At 39.5% G+C, this 17,454-nt stretch overlaps 1 protein-coding gene across 1 annotated transcript in view; it reads left to right on the forward strand.

Moving 5' to 3' along the window:
• The window catches only part of slc1a7a (solute carrier family 1 member 7a), a 29,007-nt gene extending 12,909 nt beyond the window's left edge, over positions 1 to 16,098 (forward strand). Inside the window, exons 3-11 of the mRNA XM_087810733.1 lie at positions 6,055 to 6,270; positions 9,178 to 9,220; positions 9,729 to 9,960; positions 10,034 to 10,133; positions 10,204 to 10,437; positions 11,970 to 12,164; positions 14,201 to 14,335; positions 14,416 to 14,515; positions 15,826 to 16,098. Of these exons, the coding sequence (XP_087666859.1) occupies positions 6,055 to 6,270; positions 9,178 to 9,220; positions 9,729 to 9,960; positions 10,034 to 10,133; positions 10,204 to 10,437; positions 11,970 to 12,164; positions 14,201 to 14,335; positions 14,416 to 14,515; positions 15,826 to 16,092 (1,522 nt within the window). The 3' untranslated portion in view covers positions 16,093 to 16,098. The remainder of the gene's footprint in view (positions 1 to 6,054; positions 6,271 to 9,177; positions 9,221 to 9,728; positions 9,961 to 10,033; positions 10,134 to 10,203; positions 10,438 to 11,969; positions 12,165 to 14,200; positions 14,336 to 14,415; positions 14,516 to 15,825) is intronic.
• Positions 16,099 to 17,454: the final 1,356 nt, after the last annotated feature.

Consider the following 17,454-nt stretch of genomic DNA (forward strand, 5'->3'; position numbering starts at 1 on the left):
GATGATATTGAAATGTGTGGAAAAATTAGGGCTATTTCCATACGGGAATAAATGTGTGATGAGGGGGAATGAAGGTGTGTTGTGACACCTCCAGCTGCTTCTCAGGCGTAGGTTCCTCAGCCCGTCGTGGGCTCATGTAGGTCACAGACGACACTCTCAAGAAACATGGTCCTGGTCTTCCTTTAGGATTAGGCTAAAGCTCGTGCAGCGTGAAGGTGCGGCAGGAAGGACTGTAAAGCGCCATCTGGTGCAAAAGAAAACCCTGGAGCGGGATTCTTCATCAAGGCCGTTGATCCACCGTAATCCCACCTAGTCACAGTTGAGCACGCTTTTCTTCACTTCAACTCAATGTACGACTCCTGCAGGTGATTCTAAATCTGCTGAAGGTGTGAGAGGTTGTCTCTCCGGATCGGAGCTGACAACCTGTGTGGACCAATGACGTTTCATCAGGACATGAAAGAAAGAAAGAAAACGTATGTTCGGAAAATACATTATAAAATGTATGTATTTAGCAAAGAAAAAATGAAAATAGAATTTAAAGTAAATATATTAAATATAGGTCGGTTTTATTTTGATCACATATCAAGTAATTTAATTGAATTTAATATATTTTATTGAAAAATATGAAATAAATTCACCAAGATAATGAAGAAAAGTCCTAAAACCAAAGAAAAGTCTTATAAATAAACTAATAATCAGTATCAATAAATAAACAATAGAAATGAAAGAACTATATAAAATATAAAGAGATAAATAAAAGTTTTTTATCAGTTCCCATCAAACCATCACAAACACTAAAACGTTACATAACGAGACGTATTGTTAAATATATTTGTCATAAAATGACATTTTACTCCAGAAATGTTATTTCAAATGTACTTCATTTTAAAAGTTGTGATCACAAGACTACAAAGACCAATATATCGTTCAAATGAGATTGTGTCGCTGGGGCAGCGATCCGAGCAAAGAAGTCCGGACTTCTCTCTCGCCAGGCGTCACCAGCAGGAGGCCGTCAACACCGAGTCTGGTTCTGCTCAAGGTTTTTTTTTCCCCCTCATCACTGTGACACTGATTCACTTGATGTTGATTCGCTGTGACTCGAGTCTGACTTAAAAGGTTAACATTTCTTGAAATAACTTTATAATTTGACACTTGAGATAAAGTTCAATCTAATTGAGTCAAGCCTTTTATTGATTTGATTGATTTTTCGCAGGAGAATATTGCGGCGATTTCAACCAGTCGCCTTTATTCATAACTTGAACTAATATTGGCTTAACTGATGAATGCTAGTATATATATATATAAGTATTTTTACTCACAGTGCAAAATTCTGTTGTCTCTTTTAATATTTAAAGTGAGAAACCTTTTAGCCTTGCAATGCATTCTGGGACATGGACCATTAGTGAATGAGGACACATTTCTTTTAATTGAAAATAAGGGTATTTGCTTCATTTTTTTTATTATTTGCAACACAAAAATGTAACTATCGAATAAAAGAACCCAATTTGATCTATTTATTTTGGCAAAAAAAAACATTTTTTTCAAATTGAGTGGAGAAAACAACAACAAACAACAAAAGATTAAATTACTTTAACCTAATCCATCTATATATATTGATATATGGATATACAGGTACATAATAACATGTGGAACAAACGTGATCAGTTTTCTGACATGATTTATTTTTAAATTATAAATTCCCCAAAGAAAATAAAACGTTCATCCTTCAGACGACATCTGGACTGGCACAAGCCAAATGTTGATTGTGTATCTTTATGCGTGTGCGTGCGATGTTTGCTGAAGATTGATACGTTCTTGTTGTGTTGCCGCACAACTCACCGATTAGTGATGACGCGACTCCGAAGCTGCAGGTCAGGTCACCGACTTGTGCCGCAACCGTGCTGCAGATTTAATCCTTGAACCGCTCTCTTGTGCTTTTGATTAAAGGTTTTAACTTTTAGCTTGTATTGCTCAAAGGTTTCTTCCATTTGTTAATCGCAAAACTGAAAGAACGCCTTGTTAAGCTTCAGTTGCTGCAACAGTTCCTCGGAAACTTCACAAACTCGATCATCTCTTTGGGTTGAAAGGTTTGCTAGCTTCAATTTTGGATTTTCTCTCGAACTTTCAAATGAATCCAGATGGTAATTCAGAGCCCCAAAAGTTCATTAAACTAATGAAAATTTCAATAAAATCCTTTTTTTTTTTTTTTTAACTTCAATAAAGATTAACACTAAATGGATTAACTTTAAAATGTCCAAGAGAGAAGATCGAGAAATATGAAGTTATTTTAAAGAAATAAAAAAATGTATTGTTTTGATAATTGTCAACATATTTAAGCTTTTGTTGGACATTTTAAGAGTGTGTATTGACAAGAATCTGATAGCGATATGATACGTATCACAATACAGTAGCAATAATACGATATATAGTGATACTGTAGTAACAAGGATATATTTGTAGTATTGTCGAGTACTTGACTCTGGTGTTGCAGAATTTACAGACCACATGACTCTTGACCAAGTCTTAGCTGCCTTTATTTGTTTGGAAACCAAAATAAGTCCAAATATCGGCTTTAAAATCGTCTAGAGTCGACTGCATCCTCTCGTCCTCAGTCATCGTCAGGATCTTGTGGTTTTTTTTTATCGTTTCTTTAGCTGAGGAGGACGTAATGACTGCTGCCATCTAGCGGTCGGAAGTTTAATTGTAACACAAAAAGGAACAAACAATGTAAATATTTGCATCCTCTTCTTCTTTCCGCCTAACCCCGTTCTCTGTATCCCCCTCTCTCACACCAACCAACTTCATGTCCTCTTTCATTACATCCATAAACAATCTTTTTGGTCTTCATCTAAGCCTCGTGACCGACAGTTCCAACCCCAGCATCCTTCTACTAATGTACTCATTATCCCTCTTCTGTACATGACCATGATTAACATGTTTGAACTGACGCTGATCACTTAGGCACTAAGGCACTTAGGAAATAAACGTACTTTCCTGAATGATTACATATTTTGTAAAAAGAATAATGTGGTCGACGTTTATCCATTTGAAAGTTGTTACGCAATCATCTGGAAGACTGACAAGGTTTAAGTGGCGTGGATTAGTTTCACTTCAGTTGGCCTTCAGTCATCCTATTTTTATCATGTTAATGAAGCATCATTATGTTTCATGCGTTACATATTTAAAGATATATTTGAACATAGCACTGCATTTTCTGTTTGAGTCTTAATGGTTATGTTTGACGTTAATGGTCGGAGGTAAAAGCTCCTTCCGGTTGACTTCCGTTGAAAAACTAAGTGAAAACACGCAAAAGATTAGATTTGGAGGGATTTTTCACTTCGTATGAGTTAAGGATGATGAAGAAATAGATGATAATAATCGGGAGATTATAGATTTTAGATATATATATATATAAAATAATGTGACGACACATTTTGATCCATTTGAATACAACAGAGTGAAGTTTAGTGCTGTATTTAAAGTGCTGATTTACTCTAACTCACACTATATTCATAATCCATTGATATAATGGACTATTATATTATATAAATATATAGATAGACTTTATTCATCCATCCATCCATCCATCTAAATACTGATAGAAATTAAATCAAAATAACTAAAAGTAAAACATTCTTCTCATCAGAGTTAGTTAGGACATTTAGGATGTTAATAGCAAATATACGGAACAACAAATAGAACGATGCCTAAATATGTATAAAAATGACCACTTGGTTAATTGAACACAGAAGGTTTTAATCAATATATATTCAAGTGAATTTCATATCTGCGATTTTCGCCTACTCAATATACAGCGGAGATGATAGCGCTGTAACAGACCCCTCACACGGAAAACAACATAAAACGCCTAATGAGATATGAACAGATGTTACAAAGTTTAACTTAAATGGTCTCAGACTTAAACATAAATCAACTGGTTGTATAAATATACTGATATTGCATTTTTATCAATATATTTCCATGTTACAAATTTACTGCACACATTTGAAGTTGATCCCTGTTGAGCAAACATTTATAAGACTTCACGGAAAGGAAAAGTTATTTCACAGTATTTCATATAGGAGATTTTTCCACTTTTACTTTTAATATACCCCAAAATGCATAGATAGGCAGCTCAACAAAATGTTTATAATACAAGCCTACACAACACTGAGCCAAAACCACACAAACACAACATTGCCATATGAAGATTCAGTGTGTTGGATGCTGCAGCAACTCTTTTTTTTTATTATTTGCTGGTCCTTCGTTTCATGGCCTTGATTTGACGACCTGATCTGCAGTGGGTGTGAAGAGTCCTCCAGCTTCTTTGAGGCAGCAGGACTCATATTTCTTTCAATGATAAAAGAGGGCTGTCAATGATTACAAAAAAACAGTTACGTCCAGAAGTCTCTGGCTTTAGTTCTGCTGCTCCTTTTTTTCATATTAAACATTAGTATTACTAACATAGTTTAGATCTACTAAATCAAATCAAAGTCAAATATTTATTTCCAACAGATTTGGGAAAATGCGGAAATAAATGTCTCTTGGATATTATTTGTTGCCATCTTTTTCAATGTATCAATTCCTAACAACTTCCTTGTCCTTTTCTTCCTTTGCACTTGTATTATTCAAGAACATTAAATTATTTCCAAAGTTACCTTTGGTGGGAAATCTACACTATGTTTGAAACTAGAAATGCACTTTGACTTCACATACATCCTCCAAGGAGCCAATTTCACTAAACAAAACATCTTCTCTTGTTTTGACCGAGAGACCTCCACTAAACTGGACTAGACCTTAAAGAGGGAAGGTCCGTATTAACTCCCGAGCTCCTAACAGTGGTAGGTGAAGACCCACGTTACATTAAAATTGTTACATATGTATACGCCATACTTAAATTAATGCTAAAAGATTATATAAATATAAAATATAAAGTACAATTTACTCGTTTGATCCAAGAGCGGGGAAAACTTTTGTCTACACACATTCACAATCAACATTCCACTCACACTGATAACTGGTTCGAGACAAGCTCGGATCAGAATTAGGGTCATGATTCAAACATTTGTTTGGCTGCAAATCTCTTTTTTCTCAAATTTCTCTTTGTTCTTGTTCTTATTTTATTTTGATTTATTTTTTATGAAAAATTGCTGTATTTTCTGTGACAATCAATAAAGTTTTACCTTACCTTAAATCACACCTTAAATTGTACATCAAAGAACGAAGCCGGAGAGATCCCGGCGGAGGGGAGGGAAAGACGGAAGAGAAGCCGGCGACACCCCAGGAGGGAAGCAGAAAGAAAGGAAAAACAATGCCCACAACATGTGACCCCCGGCCGATTTGAATAATTAAATTACAGGAAACAAATAGAAACTCTCTCAGAGAGGGATCGGTGACAACTTGAAAGAACCATTTGGCCAGAAAAACACGACCTCCTGGACGGGAAATATGAATTAATAACAGCGAGCTTTCTACAGCTTGGGACCATTCTGTCTGGGACTGTCAATCTGTGAAATCACCAGAAGAACGGGTCCGGTCCGATCGTTATTTGAAGCTATTTTCTTTCACTTGAAGCGGCAAATTAAGCGACCCGTTCATACTCTGGATTGTTCATCTTTCTCCACAAATCGAAGTACAAGACTCGGGACAGAAGTGACGTCGTATTTGATCGACAGAAGTGACGCCATTTTTGGTCTTTTTACCCAGTAGCGGTTAAAGCCATACGAGTGCAAAACAAATTATTTAAAACCTTCATCAACCAGATGAAGCTCTATTAAAACCACCACATCTTCCTTTACTCACAAGTTTCCTGAACTTTACATCAAAAAACGTTAAAGCCCACCTTAAGAACTTCTTGATAGAAAGAGTATAATGGTTCTGGGCTAAGACCCTTCAAAAAAAAAAAGGGCTATATCAGAGGTGATCAAGGGTTCCAAGAGGGATGCATAGGGCATAAAGAATATGGTAGGAATGTATTGAGGAAATTCAAAGTGTAATCAGGTAGTGTTTTTGATGTTTTCTTCAATATTTAACCACCTTCTGTCTCACTTCCAGTTTGATGTCCGGTCTAGCAGCCCTCGATGCCAAATGCTCCAGCCGCCTGGGCATCATGACCATCTCCTACTACCTCTGGACCACCTTCGTTGCCGTCGTGGTGGGCATCGTCATGGTTTACATCATCCATCCGGGCGGAGCGGCTCAGAAGGAGGACTCGGAGGAGAGCAAGAAGCCGATGACCAGCTCGGCCGACGCTCTTCTGGATCTCATCCGGTAAGTCATGGACTTGAATAATCAGTGGCAGAGAGAGAAAGAGGGGTGGCGGGGGTGTCTTCAGAAAGAATTTACTTGATTGCGTTGGTAAAAATGAACTGTTTATATTCACATGCATCCAGCTTAGGTAGACAAGTTGAAGTATAATCATTACTTCTAATTGCTCGTATTTATATGAGGTCATACATTTATTATCCAGAAGCGGCGTCAGGGTTTCATGATAAGCTCTTACGTGAACAGAATGCTAAAAAAAAACAACGTGCCCTTTAGACCCTCTTTACAACACATTAAATATGCTTATCGTCGAACAGCGATGTAGTGCCGTTCTGAAGACGAGCATCGGTATAGACAGAAGCCCCTCAGCAGGTCCTGTCAACAATGTGTCAAAGATTTCCGGATTTACAGCAAGAAAGTGTCGTGTTTCGATGAAAATGAATCACGTGATTATGGTTTTATCTTGAAGATGCGAAACCATATTACCACAAAAAAACGCTGCACACCATTGAGTTAGAGCTGAGGTTTGCATTGATTTCTATAGGAGCCAAAATTAAAAACATATTAAGAATTGAAAAAAAAAACCTGGTTCAGAACCTAAGAAGAAGTCGTTTTCTTGTCAGAACCCACAAAGGTTGGTTCAAGTTGGCGTTACTGTGACATCATCAGTGGTTGTTGTGTATTTTTGACGTTGAAATGAGCAGGAAGTGGAAGAAGAAATGAGTTCACTTAATAGTAGTGATGGTCTGATGAAGCTTCATGAAGCAGTGTCCTTATTTACAGAGTCCACTAGATGGCAGTCACTGCACTATTTTCCTTTCTTTTGATCAGCTGTTCTAATAAAACAACACATCATTTTTATAGGGATGGCACCACCTACTGACCTCTAAACAACATGACACTGCTTCACAAAGCTTCATCAGCTCATCACTACTTAATAGCGCCCTCCAATTTTAGCCCCACTGAAGGTCGTGCTAGATTCGATGGATTAGCTCTCAGAATTTCAGAAGCGTGCTGATGTAAATGGCCCCTGAGAGTCAGATGGTTTTAGACATACGAAGAGGAGAGACAGGGACATTCGGAATGAAGAATAACTGAAGTGGATGTCATAGAACAAAACAGAGAAGAAAAACAACGCATCTTCTCAAAACAGCGAAAAAGATTATCGTCATTGTATTTGCAATAATCCTTTAATTCAGATTAGTCTACAGATTAATGCGCATTTATATTCGCATGTTCCTTTTAAAGACAAAATAGAAGGGCTTAATTTACCACCGTCTGCATCTCTTTCTTCAGTCTTTAATTATTCAGCAACAAAAATCTAATAATACTCTAGTGTTGTCTAGATTCTAATAATTGCGGCTCTTGTGAGGGGTTATTTTAAGGACCGCTCACCTGCGCCAAAGGTCAGGTCTCCGCGGCGTAAGGATGAGGAGTGAAATCCTACACGGCAATGTGCCAGTAGGTCAACGAAGCAAAGCTAATTAGAGCCGCAGAAGTACGTGGGTGTGTGTTGGAGGTGAGCCCGGGTGAATCCCGTCTTTGAGAACCATGACACCAACAGTGGGGCTGCCATTTCTGGGCTGGGAAACCACTTCTAAAAAAAAAAAAAAAATACAATTGAAAGATAATTAAAGTTGAAGTAGGTACGGACACACAAGATATCAGTGTGTGTCTTCATGTGTGCGTTTTAAAAGATCACAGCTGTGCTCAGGATTTAATATACAAAGCTTCTCTAAAGCCTTGATCTACCAGCCGCCATATATCTGCGAAGCCACAAATGGGCCACTCCGTCCGAGGCTATATCCTCGTCCGAGATAAGAGCGCGATATTGTTCATAGACAAGTGCAAACGCACAATTCCGCCTGTCGGGTGTGCGCGGCCAGAGTGCTTTGATGAGCCTTCTTGACGGGGCCAGTAAATGTTGGAGTGAGCGTCTGTGAAGTACGAGGGTGGCTGCAGTTAATCTGTTAATGCCAAAGATGCAATATGCTTTTAAAACCGTCTGAAGAGTGTAATTCTAGCCGTGATTGTCGAGTTTGTGGGGATTTACAGCTAATGCCGGAAGATTTTGACGAGGAAAAAAAAAACCTCAGGATTAATTCAAGAAGAAATCCTTTAAAGCTTGTTTGTTTGCTGTCGTACGGTTTTATTAGTAGAATAAAAGGATATGAGAAAGAAATATGCTATTAGAATTAAGCTCTAATATTAGTTCTGCTGCAATTACTAAGGGGCAAGGGACACACTGGACAGGAGGCCGTTCAGTCCCACCCTCCATACCCAGTAGCTCTGGGTAGGTGAATGCCTTGCTGGTAAGATATTCCAAGTGTGAGGAGATCCAGGGTCAGACCCAGAAGCAGTATTGTGTCTTCAAACTACCGTTACTTAATTTCGTAATGGCACAGAGTTGGTGATTTATTTTGGTTTCACTTAAATGTTTTGAAAGTACGCAGTTTCTTTTTTTTAGAAAAACTGCAAATACAAAGTTTGAATGTTTTTTTTGTCTAAAGTACTAGCTTGGCACTGGCCCATTTCTAGGAAGTATTATTATAAATGTCTATTTTTATTTCCTTAAATATTCAACTTAATGGGCATTGTTTCATCACCCAATTATTCAGCCCATGTGAACTACACGGGGGGACTTCGCAGTTTTGCAGATTATCCTAAAGATGTAGAATGCACGTCACAGATAGTACAACAATATATTACACAGTTATTGGTTATATGCCTTGACCACAATAACTAGAGTCTTGTAAATCGGTGCAAATTCTACAATTCTTGCTTTTTTCAAATTTTTATTTTAGTCGACATTCTTGATCACTTAGTTTGGGTCGAAACAAAGAATACTTGTGCATCAGTCTGGTTCTGGGATGGAGTTTTTTTTTTTCTAAATCTGCCGTTTATCTCTTGCAGCAACATGTTCCCAGCCAACCTGGTCCAAGCGACATTTCAACAGGTGAGATATACATTTGAGGTTGGCAAGTTAACGGCAAGATCCATAAGCCTTACTGTCGTTGACCCCATTCAAGGACATGAAGTCCCACTCTTTAGTCAATGTTGTTAACCAGTTGATAATCTTTTGATCCAAAAAACGCGACCCGTTTCTGTAGGTCACCATTACATTATGTGGCCATAAATAAGAGTCGGCAGGTGAAAGCCGAGATTTTAAAAGGAAGTGAGATGGAAGTTTTTCCCGTTTTTTGGTTCATAATGATGGACCAGTGCAAAGAAGAGAAGAAAAATCTCCACATAGACTTGGGAACCTTTAGGGCACAGAGCTTACTAAAGGAAACTAGGACAAGATCAAAGAGATTATAAAATTATCTTCATAATAATCAAGAATACCAGACGTCAGATATATATATACCATGAGAAAAAAGTACTAAATACTCGAAGTCAGTAAAAAGAAAAAGCCAAAAAAGCATTAAGATATTTCCTTAAGTGACGCCCCTTTTGTTTTTCAGTATCGAACCCATAGAGTGACAGAACTTATCCCCAAACCGACAGTGGCTCAACTCCTGGACGAGACGACCACGAGGCGGCTCTACATCTACGGCATCCAGGACGACAACAGCACCGACATCCAGAACTTCTCTCTGGACCTGACGCCGCCGCCGGACGTCATTGTGAAAACCTCGCCCGGGACCAGCGAGGGCATGAACGTCCTGGGAATTGTCATTTTCTCCGCCACCATGGGTGAGGGCACCACGCAGGAGACATCAATTAACCCGAAAAAAAATGTTTTAGTAACAGTTCCTTTTCTTTCAAGGCATAATGCTGGGCAGGATGGGTCCCAACGGAAGTGCTCTCGTCAACTTCTGTCAGAGTTTGAACGAGGCGGTTTTAAAAATCGTTGCCATCGTTATCTGGTAAGAAACCTTGAAAGACCTGCTGTGCCGAGGACTGGAAAATGAATGTAATAATCGAAAACTCTTCCAGGTATTTCCCCTTTGGTATCGTGTTCCTGGTCGCCGGCAAGATCTTGGAGATGGATGACCCGTCGGCGATGGGGAAGAAGTTGGGATTCTACGCCATCACGGTGGTCATGGGACTCGTTCTTCATGGCCTTTTTATCCTCCCGTCCATGTATTTCTTCATCACGAAGAAGAGCCCCATCGTTTACATAAGGGGCATCCTACAGGCTCTTCTCATATCCCTGGCCACCTCGTCAAGGTAATTACTCCGAGTAAAAGAATATTGCTAACAGCTGAAAAATTTGGAAGAGACGCATTCAGGTCCGCAATCCAAATTTGAATGTGTTTTAAGGACTTTTCTAAACAAAATAAAATGCTGTACCCAAGTGTGTTATAGCCATTCCCTCCGGGTCAATGAACTGATTAAGTCAAGGGCTTGCAAGGGATTGTTGTTTTCGGAGCAGTCTTGCAAAACGGTCGGGATAAAAAAAATGGAAAATTATATTTTTTTAATTGGCATGATTAGTCTCACAGATGTGCCCTAACTATGTTCATTCAGACTGCACCTTGCCAAGGTCCATTATGGCGCTTTTACGCGACAGTTTCAGCCCTAAACAACTCGACTCAACTCTGCTACCTACTCACTAACTAACAAATCGCTGCCGAAATTGGAGGCAATGACTGGACCTTTTTCCACAGACCATGGTACCCACTTTCTTGATCGCTTCAGCTTGTTTGAACCGGAGAAGCATCAGCTTTCATGTGCATTTTAGTAGAAACGCAACGAGTAAAGCGCAGTAGGACGGAGACTAGTCGGTGGAAAAAGGGGCGTTAGGTATTAAAAAGATTCTACTAGACATAGATGTAGGATTTATTTACGGAGACATCTTCAGAGGCAGAAAACCAACAACTATACTACAGGATAAAATGAGCTGGCGTGAGGAGCCCTTATACATCCTGCTAGGGGCAGGAGCCGAGAAAAATTGGGGGCCAGGTCTGGTGAAGGACCCCGTTTCAAGTCTTCCTAGAACTCTGCACAGTCCAGTCGACCCGCTTTGTAACCACTTGGGTAAGAGCAGGTACTTTAGTCCCACTTTAATGAGTCTTTTAATTCGAACCCAAACACATCCAACTCTACCATTAGAACAGAGAAGGTGATTCATGACCTAAACACGCAAGTGGACTCAATACAAGTTGGCCAATGAAGAAGATAGCTTCACGGTACTTTTACCACTGTGTGCTTCATAAACACTTGTGAAGTAGTTATTTTTTTGTGCAATTAGCACGCACTGAAACCTGTGTTGGGGGTATGGTGTGAATGTTAGCTGGTTCAGTCGAGGGGTTGATGACGTACAGACTCTATTCCTGCCTCGATTCTCATGGTAACACGCGGAGCAACACGCATAGACAGAATAGCATGAATTTAGCATGAAGTTATGTAGCTCCATCGACGAAACTCCTTTTCTAGAAAGATTCATTAAAGGATACATTAAACGACACACGTTTCTGTGAAATCCACGTGCATGATGTCGGAATGACACGGGGCCAAGGCCTCACTTCTTGAGCAAATTGGTTTCCAGCAACAACAATATTTGCTACTTTCTTTAAATTACTGACGACCTTGCGTTGTGCTGATGGGTTTAAATACAAGGCCTGTTCTCTGTGCTGCCTTGGAGCGATATCCGCCATACTGTTGAGCATTCTTAAATTGTTGTTTTTGTTGCTATATCCGTCTCTTTGAGGCTCTGTGAGAGAACAACCCCCTCACTATATTTCCTCCCCCACATACAGTTCTGCCACGCTGCCTATCACCTTCAAGTGCCTCCTGGAAAACAATCACATCGACAGACGCATCATTCGCTTCGTGCTGCCCGTCGGCGCCACCATCAACATGGACGGAACCGCGCTCTACGAGGCAGTGGCGGCCATCTTCATCGCTCAAGTGAATAACTATGAGCTCGACTTCGGACAGATCATCACAATAAGGTGAGACCAGACCGTCCAACGTCACGTTTATTATCGTATCGACTTTTGCAATAAAAGCCCATCAGAGTTTTGATTTGAATTGCAAATGAAAATATAAAAGCAAATATTAGAAATCATTTGAAAAAAATTAAATTAAAATAACAATAATTTATTCAATCTCGTCTCATTTTTTTACACCTTTTTAATCGTATATTTTATACAATCATGGACTTCAAGTTATACACAATTTATTTTCTGTATACATCAGTGCACATATATTCTTAGAACAACTGAAATCAAACCATTTTCAACTGTAATCAAACCATTTTCAACTGAAATCAAACCATTTTCAACTGAAACCAAACAATTATTTACTAAAGAACAAATTTCAATTGTCATAAAACTATTATTCGATTTATTATTATTATTTGTCAAATTAATAAGAAAGATATTTTTAAAATTAAAAAGTGGACTTTTTTTCATTGGTTTTTCTTATTTATTAACCTAATTCGGACTTTTCCATTTCCCTGAACAAAACATTGACTTCATAATTAATTTGGGTTCCAATGTCAACAGGGAGTATTAACTAAACAACACCAATAACTGAAGAGATGTTCATGTTTTAACAAAAGTGAAAAAAACAAAAACGTTTTAACTAAATTTGTTACATCATTCCAGTGAATTTAACGTCACACAGCCAAAATTTGCATTAAAAAAATCCCTTCAGGGATTAACCAGACATATAAATGCAAATGTTACCTAGATGAATTCAGGCGTCAGCTTCTATCTACTAAACCAGTTGTGAGGTACATAAAAAAAACAAACTTCTCAAAACCTCTCCATTCAGATAACCTCCTCACAAGGGTATTCTGCATGTTGACTGTTTCTTTTTTGGCGTCCTTAGTGAATCAATGACCTGTCCTCATGGCTGCTTGGCTCTTCCCATAATCCACCAGCTGTAAAACCCATGTGACCTGTATTACTCATATGCCTCGTCACGTTAGAATTAAAATAATTTCCCCCACTTACCGAGTCCTGTTCGGCTGCTGTGCCGCGGTGCAACACCGACCAAACTGAACTTTTGAGTCACGACTTCCAGTAATTTCATTACCTACTAAAAGCTTTTATGCCATAACATTAGGATCTTTACTCTGGTTCATAATGTTTCAGTTCGTCATCAAGGTACCAATAATGTTCTATAAATATATCGTCTTTAAGGTTTTAATCAATCAATCAATACGTTTGAAAAGCACTGAGACAGTGCATACTTACACCAAGGGAGCATATGTCTTATAAGCATACCATCAAATGAATAAAAAAAACTTTCATGATTAAAGTTACCTTATTCAGACTCAAACCAGATGACAGAGAAAAACTCTTAGGTCGATTTATTTGAATAAGCAAAATCCTTTTGCTTTTTTTGCTACTTCAAGGCAACACTTGGCACCGAACTAGCTAGTAATTTAAAAGTTTTAAATGAAGACATTTACAGTTCAAGTCAGACTATAATGGAGAAAAGAAAAACAGATCCAACCAAATGAACAATGAGTGGATCACAGCGGCAAGGGAAAAAAAGTTTTGAAGGCAGAAACCTAAACCAGAACCAGAGTAGCAACAAAACAACCGCAAAATGGAATCATTATGCAGTGTTTATCAACATCGATATTTAACAAGCCGTCAAACAAATGGAGAATGAGGTTAGAAAGAAAGATCAGATGGGAATGTATCCACTAATTTTTGTTCCTCAAAATAACAAGTGGTTTTAGTTTTATTAAATTATCCAGTTTACTGTGCAACATTCATAGAAACAGGAAACGCTATAATTGTACACGGCGTCCTCTGATCACTCATGTTCTTTCTAGTTAACAACATTAACTTACTGTAATCGTGGAAAACATCGTCGATCGGAACACACGGTCACATGAGACCGTCAGAACAACAGACCAAGCGGTAGAAAAAACCTGTACATGAAGAGACAATGAAGCTATGATTGTGTAGGAAGCGGAATGCATTAACCCATTAACGACCGCAATAACTAGAAATGGTTAACTCCGCAGCATCACCGCCACGGCCGCCAGCATCGGTGCAGCCGGAATTCCACAAGCGGGGCTGGTTACCATGGTGATCGTGTTGACCTCTGTGGGTCTACCAACTGACGACATCAGCCTCATCATAGCCGTCGACTGGGCTCTGTGAGTGACCCTCTCTCTCGTGAGAAGGGAAGCCATCGATTCGTTTGAGAATCTTGAACTCACCCTTTGTTTTTTCGCAGAGATCGATTCCGGACCATGGTCAACGTGATGGGCGACGCCCTCGCCACAGGGATCATGGCGCACATATGTCGGAAGGATTTTGTCAAAGAGGGCGAACAGGTGAGAGCATTTCTGGTCTGCTTCATGAAACAGTGTCATGTTGTTTAGAGGTCAGTAGGTGGCGCCATCAGGTTTAAAAGGATGAGATGTTACATTGGAACAGTTGTTCAAAAACCAAGGAAAATAGTACAGAGACTGCCATATTTTCCACTGCTTCATGAAGCTTCATCAAACCATCACTAGCGATAAGTGAAAATGCGAAATGTCCCGTAATTATATTCATTTCATAGTTTACAGTTTCAAACTCTGTATAACCCTGCACTTAAAAGCCTTTAATTTTCTCCAAAAGCACTTTATAAACCAGAGCGCCTTATATATGAACATTACCTGGTGGGTGACTTGTTCACAAACACTTTCATGACTCTGCACCGACTGAGCCGACTGGGCCGACATGCCGTGGGCGGGATTACGTCATTGCGTCATCACAGGGTGGGATTTACGACATACGGCACATCATGGCGGATGGCTATTGAGTGATATTACTGCCACCGGTTTGAGCGAGTGTTTCTTGGTTGTTTTGGACACTCAAAATCACTGTGCTGCGTTCTCAACCAGTCATACACGTGCGCTCAACTAGTCATACACACGCGCTCTAGCCGTCATACACGCGCTCAACTTCACTGCTGCTTGCACAACATTCGTCTCCTCACAACACCAGTCTCGTGCGCTGCTACTTGAAGCCTTTTAAACATCATTTGAACATCGTTACCATGGGAGTGAATGGAGTTGTCGGAACGCTTAATAAAGTTTGACTTTATCTGACTGTTTTGTTGACATTCCCTTTAGCACAGTTTTATCTAGTTGATACATAACGCAACCCCAGTCAAACGTTTGACTGCATCTTTTATTCTACGCGCATTATAATCCGGTGCGCCAAGTAGTACGGACAATACGGTACTCACCATTGAAGTCTGTCGATGGCGATCAAGAGGATTCACACCTCTTGTTGACGGCGGCGTTTCATTCGTCCGGGGACATCGTACTGCTAAAGAAAATACCGCAAAACTTTCGACAAACTTAGTGGCGCTCGTCTGTTAGCCAGTAGCATGCCTTGTCATATAATCAATCCATGGTGCAGCAACATATTTGAATACAAACGCACCCCCAAAGAAAATCGGCTAATAGGTTAGGCCATACAATACGGGCCACGATACATCAAGGTAAAAACTGCATCTTCATGGATAATAGGTGATCTAGTTCTCTAGGTGTCTTATTCAAATGAAATTATGTTGAAACTTGCCTGCTTGGGTCCTTGGCTCCTGCATGGGGTTTTCAGCGACATCAAATCAAAAGAAACGCATCTCTTTCAGGTTCCTCTGATCTGCGAGACCAAGCCCATGATCAGCATCCAGCAGATGATGTCCTACCAGAACCAGAAAAACGGATGCTACCAGCCGGCGGCGCCGCTCATCAAACACGACCACCTCAACCCGGACGTGGCCCGCCTGATCCAGCTCGAGGAGGGGATCCGACCCATCGAGAAGAAGAAGCACGGCCACTCGTCGCACCACAAGAGAGATCACAGGGACAAGGACCAGATCTCCATCGACATGAACGGACTCGAAACTAATGTTTAAACCTCTCCCACCACCTGGCAAACTGGGACGGAGGAAAAAAGACCTTTTTTTTTTATTTATTTATGACCCACCTTTGATTGTGTATGTTTATTCTGTGTATATATCTCTACCAGCACCAGGAGGTGACGGACAGAACCGGATATATAAAGACATTTACATCAGCATCTCTGAGGCACACTAGCTTATAAGATTCCTTTCAAACCATGAAAGAAATGGACAAAAAAACCTTCTACTTTTAAACTATGACCACGATCATTTTTTAAATACATTATTTGCCACTCAAAGGTGCACTTTTTCTAACACTGTGTGGTTATCGAGAGACAGACTTTGCTGACGCTGTAACAATAAAAAAAATGAGAAATCCGAGAAGCCGATATATTTTTGCTTTGAACTCCAGAAGCCATCGTCTCTCCCTCGAAATTGATTTCTGGTTGAAATCGTCAACTTGTTGCATTCGAGCTGGAGCTTCATATTCCTGGCAAAGATCGTCCTTTGCTCAAAATCTTCAGCCAGATGCCATCGCTCCATCAGTGTCTCTGCTAATTGAGGGCAAGAGCTCAGATATAACCTTGGAAGGAACTAATTTAGAGGGGCAGAACTCACCGTCACCACAGCAACCAGCAAAATAAAAGGAAATTGGTACAGCTACCAATACAGAGGATGAGAAAAGACGGGGACAGCTGAACCTCACATAAAGATTGTTATGATCATCATTACCTTTGGATGATGTTGTGAAGACAGCTTTAGGGAAGGGTAGATGGAAATTAAAGACATAGATACTGAATCCTTCTCAGTCTAAGACCTTAATCCGAGGCTTCGTACAAGTCAATTTTGAAAAGGGCTTTGATTTAGATTAATATCTTGATCTGTATCTACAACCGGATGGGAAGAGGTATCATAAGCATCTGGGGGAATTAATCCGTGGCCACATGAGCTCCCAGGAATATTGAGGGAAAAAAAACACTGACTTATTTGAAACAAATCCTGATCCCATCAGGATTAATAATATACTTAATCAATCTTACAAACTGCATCTGCACACACAGGATGGTTTCAAAGTGGAAACAAATCATTAAAATGAATCCATAATGATTAAACACAATGTATAAAATGCAATGAAATTTAAATGAAATGTCCTGACATGTTAATGAATAGTATAAAGAAGTACATATTTAACACATATTGAGGTTTTACCAGGAAAAATCAAGATAAAGGAGTTTTTTAATAGGCTTTTCCAGATCACATCTCTGACGTATGAACATGAGCAGCCGGTGCTCAGAGTCATTAGTGATTAAAGAAAGAGGCGAAAAGGTGAAAGAGACGTCAATAATGAACGTGTCAATCATGTAGAACTCATTAAAA

The sequence above is a fragment of the Callionymus lyra genome, chromosome 16 (genome assembly GCF_982586985.1).
Source record: "Callionymus lyra chromosome 16, fCalLyr1.hap1.1, whole genome shotgun sequence".
Classification (NCBI taxonomy): Eukaryota; Metazoa; Chordata; class Actinopteri; order Syngnathiformes; family Callionymidae; genus Callionymus; species Callionymus lyra.